Source organism: Sciurus vulgaris (genome assembly GCF_902686455.1).
Source record: "Sciurus vulgaris genome assembly, chromosome: 11".
Taxonomy (NCBI): domain Eukaryota; kingdom Metazoa; phylum Chordata; class Mammalia; order Rodentia; family Sciuridae; genus Sciurus; species Sciurus vulgaris.
The window spans coordinates 66,686,763-66,696,476 of NC_136472.1; the positions used below are offsets into that span (position 1 = coordinate 66,686,763).

At 34.7% G+C, this 9,714-nt stretch overlaps 1 protein-coding gene across 1 annotated transcript; it reads right to left on the bottom strand.

Moving 5' to 3' along the window:
• Positions 1–3,155: 3,155 nt before the first annotated feature.
• On the bottom strand, positions 3,156–5,434 carry OR56B4 (olfactory receptor family 56 subfamily B member 4). Its single transcript, XM_079104727.1, has one exon. The coding sequence runs from the start codon at positions 4,981–4,983 to the stop codon at positions 4,018–4,020; it is 966 nt and encodes a 321-aa protein (XP_078960853.1). The 5' UTR covers positions 4,984–5,434; the 3' UTR covers positions 3,156–4,017.
• Positions 5,435–9,714: the final 4,280 nt, after the last annotated feature.

The following is a 9,714-nucleotide window of genomic DNA, read 5'->3' on the forward strand; positions in this document are numbered from 1 at the left end:
TCAGGAAGCAGAGAGAGGGAGCTCCACTTTCCAGGGACAAAATATAAACTGCCTCCACCCAGCAGACCTACCCCCTCTAGCCACACCCTACCTGTCTGCAGTTAATCTCCACAGTGTATAAATGCACTGATTAGATTAAGACTTTCATAACCCAATCATTTCACCTCTAAATTTTCTTGCATTGTCTCACACATGTACTTTTGGGGGACACCCCATATTTAAACCATAACACTATCCAAAAGTGAAATTAAAAGGGTAATTCCATTTATAATAGCACCAAAATTTAAAAAAATTTTATATAAATTTAATAAAGTACAAAACTTATACTATGAAAACTACAAAAATTACTAAAGATAACCTAAGTAAAGGGAAAGATATCTATGTTCATGAATAGGAAGACTTAATGTTAATATGTCAGTACTCCCTAACTTGACCTATAGATTCAATGCGCTCTTTACCAAAATTTAGCTGACATTTTGGAATAAGTCAACAAGTTTATCTTAAAACTCATGGTACCCAGAATAGGCAAAACAATTTTTTTCTGAAAAGGAAAAAAAATTGAAATACATTTCTTTACTCTAAAACTTAACTACACAGCTAGAGTAATCAAAACTTCATGGCACTGATATAATGATATACATATAGATCAATGAAATAAAGTTGAGAGTACAGGAATAAATTCTCATATTTATAATTAATTGGTTTTCAACAAGGGGACCAAATTCATTAGATGGGGAAAAGAAATAGTCTTTTCAATAAACGATGTTGGGATAATTGGATATCCAAAAATAAAGAATTTGGACTTCTTCCTCACACCATACACAAATTTACTCAAAATAAATCATAGAACTAAATCTAAGAACTGAAACTATAAATAGATTAAAAATGAATATTTTTGTTTTCATATTTGGGTCAGAAAAACTTTCTTAGATATTGCACTGAAATCACAAGCAATGAAAGAAAAAATAGGTAAATAGGACTTCACCAAAGTTTAAAACATTCTTTTTAAATTTGTTCTAACTAGTTGTACATTTATACATTTGATAGCTCATACATAAATGGAGTATAATTCATTTTTCTGATTATATGTATTGTAGGATCACATTGGTCATGCAGTCATATATGTACATGAGGTAATAATTTCTATTTCACTCTATTATCCTTCTTACCCCCATGTCCCTTCCCCTCCCTTCACTTCCCTCTACCTAATATGAAGTAACTCTGTTCTTCCCTAGTATCTCCTTATGGTGAATTAACATACACATGTCAGAGAAAACATTTGGCCTTTGGATTTTTGGGTTTGGCTTATTTCACTTAGCATAATGTATACCATCAAGAAAATAAAAAGATAACCATGAAATGGGAGAAAATACGAATCATATATCTGATAAAGAACTTGTATTTAGAATATTCAAAGAATTCTTACAATTCTATAATAGAAAGGCAAATGATTCAACTGAAATTCAATTTAAAAGTGAACAAAGGATCTGAATGGACATTTCTCCAATGAAGATATACGAATGGTCAATAAGTACATGAAATGATGCTTACCATCACTAGTCATTAGAGAAATGAAAATCAAAACTATAATGAAATACTATTTCATACTCTCTATGATGGCTATTATAAAAAGACAGATAATTATAGAAAATAGCAAATTTAAAAGTGAACCTTTTATTTTATAATAGTTTTGAATTTATAGAAAAGTTATGAAGAGAGTGCACAGAGTTTTCATATAGCCCACTCTCAGTTCCTCTTACTATTATTTTAAATTTTTTATTGGAGCATTATAATTATATACAATGGTGAGATTCATTGTGATATAAGCGTGCATGCACATAACACAATTTGGTAAATTTCATTCAATAAATAAATAATTTCACTCCTTGTCCGGGTCTTTAGCCCCCTTGCTCTTCTCGACCAGCACAAGGGAAGGGAGCACTCCCCAACAAGGCCAGACTGGGAAAGGTAGGGCCGACTGACCGCCCACACCCAGCCCTACAGACGGAGGACAATCAGACACATCAGAGAGACTAGTCAAAGCAGGAACTTGTTTATTGAGGAAGTCACACAGCTTTTATGTAGGGTGGAGGCTAGCTTAAAGGTCAGCAAGGGGTCCTTTAAAGGTCTCGCCTGCGTTTCAAGCAGGCGAGAGTCCCATAGGACTATATGGCAAGCACGAGCTGATCACGTTTGTGGAACTGTTGTTCATGAGGTTGTCCCACTGAATTTTCCCCACTTTTTTTTTTTTTCTCTAGCTTCCATATATGAGAGAAAACATACAATGTTTGATTCTCTGAGACTGATTTATTTTGCTTAACTTGATGTTCTCTAGTACCATTCATTTCCCTATTAATGACATAATTTCATTCTTATTTATGGTCGACTGAAACCACATTGTGTATATATACCACATTTTCTTTCTTTATTCATCTGTTGATGGACACTTATTTTGGTTGCCTAACTTGGCTATTGTGAATTGCATTATAAACATGGGTATGCATGTATCATATACTATCATATGCTGACTTTAATTCTTTTGGATAAATACTGAGGTGTGGTATAGCTGGGTCATAAGTTGTTTCCATTCTTAGTCTTTTGAGAAGCCTCCATACTGATTTTCATAGAGGTTGTACTAATTTATGGTCCCATCAACAGTACAAGTTTTCCCCATCCTTGCTAAAATTTATTATTTGTTTTGATGATTATCATTATAATTGGAATGTGATGAAAGTTCCTCCCCATTATTAACTACTTACTTTAGTATGGTACATTTTTCACCTGTAATAAACTAAGGTTTTCACATTATTACCAAGGTCCATGTTTTATCAGATTTTCTCAATTTTTACCTAGCATCCCATTTTGTTTCAAGGTCCCATTTAGTTTTCTCATTGGATTTAGATGCTGTGTCTCCATAACCTAGTTTAGATTATGGTAGTTTTTCAGACTCTCCTTATTTTTTGACACTTTGACACCATTTAGAATTACTTGTTGGACATTTTTTGGGAGTGTCTTTCAGTGGAATTTGTCTGATGTTGTTCTTTAATTGGACTGTATTGTGTGTTTTTTGGAAGGCCACAGAGGTGTCATGTCATATATCATATCATATCATATCATATCATATCATATCATATCATATCATAACATCACATCATATGTCATTCCATGGATTTGTATTGATATTACTGTTAATATAAACTTGATTACTTGCTGAAGTAGTGTTTGTCAGGTTTTTTTCATTTGTAAATATTACTCCTTTTCTCTTTTGCATACTCTACTCTGGAGAAAAGTTATCATGGTCTTAAGAATAGAAGATTATGCTCCACTTACTTGAGGGTGGCATATGTACATAACAACATTTGGAATTCTTCTGCCTGGGGAATTTGTCTATTCTCTCTTATTTATTTATTAAATAGTTTATATCAGTATGGACTCATGGATATTCATTTTTTATTTCAAATCTTTACTTACATTTATATAATTAAAGAGGTCTCCTAGAGTGACTCTTTCTAGAATATTTAAAATCTATTGTTTATCATTAGGCAGAAAATTTGCCACCAAATTTTAAATGGAATTTTATTAAAAAGGAATTGATATATAATTTCCCTTATTTTATAATCTTAATTTTCATTTTAAAAAATCAATAGTGAAGTTGAATAGCGAGAAAGGGTTTACAGCAGGGACTCTAGAGCCTAATTGTTGGGTTCAAATCTCACTCTGCAACTTCCTTCTTATTTGACCTTGGGCTAGTTTTCCCAACTCAGTTTCCACATATTCAAAATGAATAAATAATAACTATACTTGATTCAGAGATTTTTTTTACACAAATTTAGCTATATTTGTGAAATGCTTACAGCAGTGCCTTGCACATATTACTACATGCTATACAAAATAAGTTAATTGAATTGATGTTCCTAGCAATTGGGAGAGTTGAAGTTTTAACAAAGGACTCTTGGGCATCAAAGCCTTTTCTTTTTCTGCAATACTGCATATAACATTCTGTCATGTAAAGTTGGCTTATTTCCTAGACATATACTCACTCAAGCCAAACACCCTCTGGAAGCCCACTCTTAGCTCCTGGGTCCTGAGGGCATATACCATGGGGTTAAGGGATGGAGGGATGACAATATGTAGCACATTGAGAAGAACAGGTATGAGGGGAAACTTTTTTCCTGAGAGGTGGGTGACAGATACTAAAATAATAGCTGTGTAGAAAAAGAGAATTAAGATAAGGTGGGAACTGCAGGTACTCAGGGCCTTAGATGTTGCTTCAGCTGAGTTCAGCTTCAGTACTGAGTGAACAATCAAAGCATAGGAAGCAAAGACCAGAACCATGTCACTCCCAACCACAAGCCAGGCCAAGGCCAACTGGTAAAACCTGTTAATGGTGATGTCATCACAGGCCAGACTAGTGACCCCCAAGTTAGAGCACAGGCAGTGGTCAATTTCATTCCTGGAGTGGTAGTGTCTCTGGGCAGCCAGTACAGGTACTGGAATGGTCAACAGGCCATTCCTAAGCACCATGGACAGTATGGCTCTGATTACAAAAGGTTCAGTAATTATGGAGGGGTATTGAAGGGGATAACAAATGGCTATATATCTATCCAGTGCCATGCAGAGGAAGATGCCTGACTCCATGCACATAAAAGAATGGATGGCATATATCTGAGCAAAACACTCAGGGAGGCTGATGGCCTTGGAATCAAACCATAGGATGGCCAGGATCTTGGGCATGCTGGTGGTAGCCAGGCCAATGTCTACCACAGCCAAGATACCAAGGAATTGATACATGGGCTGGTGTAGGGTAGGCTCATGGTGAATGGTGATTAAGACAAAAAGATTAGCAACAAGAGCTAGGAGGTAGAGCAGAGCCATGGGTAAGGACAGCCAGTGTTGCCACTCATGAATGCCTGGAAGTCCCATTAGGATGAATTCAGACACTTGAAACCTTGAGCTATTGGCTGTACACTGGGCAATATCCATATCATGGAATGTCTTGTTCTCAGTATGTGCCTGTGGATTCAGGAGAAAATGAATAAGGCATTAGTTAGCTCTGCAGAGGGTAGAGGAATAAGGCTCACCCACAATAACTCGGTCCCTTATAATATAATGCATTCTCAACTCACTTGAGAGACTTGGAAAATGTTCAAATAAGGTCAGAAAGACTAGATTTTAAAATAAAGATTTTAGTGGAATAAAAGTGAAGATCTACTGTCTTTCCCCCTAGAAATTCTGAATGGATTTTTATATGGTGAACATGTACTCAAAGAAAGAGATATGTATATTAGATAGAACCCAATTATCAGCCAGTACAATTAGAGGATGGAGGTAGTGTTTCAATTTGGGGGATCTTAAGCAAGAAACTAAGTAGTCATAATATAAACCCTGACTGCTTTTCTTTTAAACAGTGTCTTGTGATTGGCAAATGCTTTCTAATATAAACCATTTAATCGCATCTTCACCATTCAACTATTTACATATAAGAAATGGAGATTGAAAACATTAATAAGTGATTAAACTACTGCAAAAAATTAAATATTTTGCATTTAATACCATCCTTCCCATAAAATTGCAGTCAACAGGTCAGTATCTATTATAACATCACTTGTTTCCTCCTCTGAATATAAAAGCAATGTTAAATGGACCTGGAGGATATTATGTTAAGTGAAATAAACCAGATACAGAAAAACAAATCCTGCATGGTATCACTCATTTATGGAGTCTAAAAGGGGAAAAGAAAGGAATTCGATCAACAATTATGTTGATCAGATTAACGCTGTGTGCACATGAATGTAGCACTGTGAATTCCTTTATGTACACCTATAAAGTACTGTTTATAAAAACAATTAATAGATGGGGGGAGGGCCAAGGAACTAGAGGAGAGGGACATGGTGGAGGGAGAAGAGGAGGAAGGGAGGAAGTACAAGGAACTGAAATGGAACAAATTATATTCTGTGCATGTGTGATTATTGTCAAAGTGAACCTCACAATTAAATATAAGTTAATGGTATAATGCACTAATAAAACCAAAAAAGTTGCTCTCATAGACTTAGAGAATAAAATAGTGTGACCAGAGACGGGAAGGGAGCAGGTGGAGTGGTTGGATGGACAGAAGTTGATTAATGGGGACAAAGTTACAGTCAGATAAAAGAATTAAATTCTCATGTTCTGTTGCCCAGTAGGTAGATGGTGGTTAACAAAAATATATATTTCAAAATAGCTAGAAATGTAGGTTTTGAATCCATCATCATAAAGAAATGAGAGATAGTTGAGTTGATAGATATGCCAATTATCCTGATTTGATCATTACACAATGTATACATGTATTGAAACATCACACTGTACCCCATATGTAAAATTATTATGGGTCAATTAAAAATAAAATAAAACTTAAAGTTAATGGTACAATTTAGGTGGTTGGTGGGAATATGTACTTAAAATTCTTTGTAATTTACTGTATACATATAAATTTTTCATAATAAAGTATTAAAAAAATGAAAAAAGTTTGTTTACTTACATATTTATTTACACTGGTGGTTGAATCCAGACATGTTTTACCACTGAACTACATCCCTAGTCCTTTTTATTTTTTATTTTGAGACAGGGTCTCACAAAGTTTCTTAGGGCCTTGCTAAGTTGCTGAGGCTAGCCTCACAGGTGTGCACTCCCATGCCCAGATAAAAATAGGATATTTAAAGATGTATTTAAAAATAATTTTATTAGTGAAATATGTAAGAAGAACATTACCAACAAACTTTCACCCATGTCCAGCATTTTGTATGGAAGAGTTTGGAAATACAGCAGGCATTTATTACATGTAGTCGTCTTTTGTTTACATTATTTCATGACTTTTTCTTGGCCTTTTAACACTTGATTCTCTTCATTTTTGATTGTGCTAATTCTTTAATCATTGGAGAATATTTTCAAGTAATTGTAATGCAAAATGCACTTGAGCATTATGCTTGGGGAATACTTTAATTCCTGAGAATTCATTTTATTACCTTTATCTGTGAATATCACCTTACCTTATCAGATGTGTAGGTATCAATATCACCTCTTCCAAATCTCATGGCATTAAGTGTAAATTCAAGGCTCTACTGTCACCATCTCTGAAAAGAATGACTATGACATTTGATAAAGAAAAACAAAACAATAGCACTTTTAGAAAATAGAAACAAAGAAAAATAGAAATAAAAATCCTAGCAACCACAGGCATCTTTAACATTTAAAAGGATTTACTTTTCAGCAGTTTTACAGAGTTGACATTTCATGTTCACAGGGGTTTTCATCCTCTGCTTTCCCCTATTCATTAAATAACTTTATAAACATTTTGATTCTTTATAAATATATTTTTACTGACAATTAAAAATGTTATCAAGTGATTTAGTAACATTTTCCTCAGTTTTGTTTGGTTGTCTGTACATGTTCCAAAATATCTGATTATTTGGATACATGTATATTTTATCTTTAAAACACTTGATAATTGTTTTCAAAAATTTTTCAAGGCAGAAAAAAAGTTGCTTGCAAACAATATTTCCTCTGTAAATACTGATATCTCTTAATCTTTGTTTCATGTCTCAATAGTTTTTCTTTATGATTAATGTAAAATAATTATGATGGCATATGTCAACTTTTTTGGTCGACTTCAGTGGGAATTCAGCTAGGATTCATACTCATTATTTGTTGTTTTTTAGGTTGCATTTCTTTTTATCAGGCATAACTGAATAGTCTTGTTTGGAGTTAACTTTTTCTTCTTGGAAACTTGGATATAGAATTTATTCCTCTAGATCCCTTGGTTTATCACTTATTCACCAACCATGTTAGAGCTCAGCCCCATTTCTCTCCTTTTTCCTGGTTACAGATGTTAGTCCCACAAAAAAGAAGAGCTAAGAGAAGCTGGGTGCAGTGGCACACACCTGTAATCCCAGCAATTTGGGAAACTGAGGTAGGAGGATCCCAAGTTCAAAGCCAGTTTCAGCAATTTAGCGAGGCCTTAACAACTCAGTGAGACTTGTCTCTAAATGAGATATAAAAAGAAGGGCTGGAGATGTGGCTCAGTACTTAAGCACCTCAGGGTTCAATCTCTGGTACAAAAAAAGAAAATTAAAAAAAAAAAAAGAAAGAAAAGAAAAGAAAACTGAGCCTTGGAAGCCAAAGATAAGCTACGTAATCAAATTCAGAGATCAGGACAGAATTATAGGATGTGAACTCTACGCCCTCACCTTTCAACACACAAACCATTAATTGGTTTACTTACTAGTTAAGGAGGGTCTATGAAAAGGCTCCCAGCCTGCCAGTGTTTTCTATAACTGCTTCTACTTTCCTGGGCTACAGCTACTTATGTTCAGCCTATTGTCCAGAACAGATGGCCATCCTTGCTTCTCACCCCTGGAATTTGGTGTTTTAGTATAAATCATGCCCTTGAGACGTTTGGCCTGGTGTGATGCTTTCTGGGCCCTCCTCATTCCATTCCATGTATCCTCGAGGGCCTAATGCTTTTAATATTGTAATGGGAATAAAGTGCTCTTTGGGGTTAGCCAGGCACCTTCTGGGAACATACTCATTCAGTCCTGGTCCCAGAGGCAGACTACCAGTTTAAAGAGCTTTTCACTCCAGGTTTCTCATGCATTAATTCAGCCCTGCTTTTTGAATCATGGTTCTCATTATAGGAAGGTTCTGAAGTCTCCCATTTAAAAATATACCTTTACTCCATAGCATTTTCAGAGTTACTCCTATTTCCAGCTTCACAAATTTTATGAGAAACCTCTAAGTTTTACTTCTTTCTCCTGAATACTTTTCATCTCATTGCAATTTACTTTTGTCTCAGCATCACACAAATATTGCTTTTGCTAGTGCCTCAAAACAGGCTGAAATTAAAATAGGAATATATAAGGACTATATAAATAAGTGAGTGGAAAAAGATAGGCAAGTAAAAATAAAGTAGTGTGACAGTATTAAAATCATATAAAGAAAAACATGGGCAAATGTAACACACCTGAAAAAGAAGAATAGTTAATAAAAATAAAACAATGTGCATTCTTTTTTAAATGCATGGACTATGGAGAAGAGAGAATAATTAACTGCACAAATCTTTCTGTTGTGTCAGAGTTTTTGCTGATACTCCAAGTTGGATGTTAGATGTTTATATATTTTCAAAAGAATTGAGATACACATCTCTATAGAAGTTGTTGAGTGGCTTACAATCTGGGCTGCTACGCCTTGACTCTTGCTATTTATTTTTGAATGGACAAACAAATAAATGAAAAACATATATATGAATAAAGGTTTCAAGGCAGTCTGAGGATAGTCTGGCATTGCAATTTACCAGTGTCATCTAAGTTGCCCCAGCCTCCATAATGCCACTTAACCCTCCAACTTGAGCCCCTATTTCTGTGTAATAAAGTATTAACAACAATCCTTTCATGACTTTCTGATTATGAGTGTTGTTATGAAGATTATATGAAATTAACTGATCCATCATTGGAAAATAACTAATCCATCCTTGGATAGTGTTTTTCAAACGGAAAGATTCTTCAAGGTTAGGTGTTATTACACTGATCCTTCAGGGTAGACACAGTGGGAGATTGGATTAAATTAAAGCCCTCTTCTGCCTTTGTCTCTCTCTTACCTCTTCCTATTGGATAATTGCTTCAATCTGAATCAGGGGCCACTGTTGAGGAAGGGTGAAGTAGTTTCTCCTTTTGGAGGTTGTTT

Coding starts and splice junctions, on each gene's coding strand:
- OR56B4 (XM_079104727.1), bottom strand. CDS start 4,983: ATGGATATTGCCCAGTGTACAGCCAATAGCTCAAGGTTTCAAGTGTCT.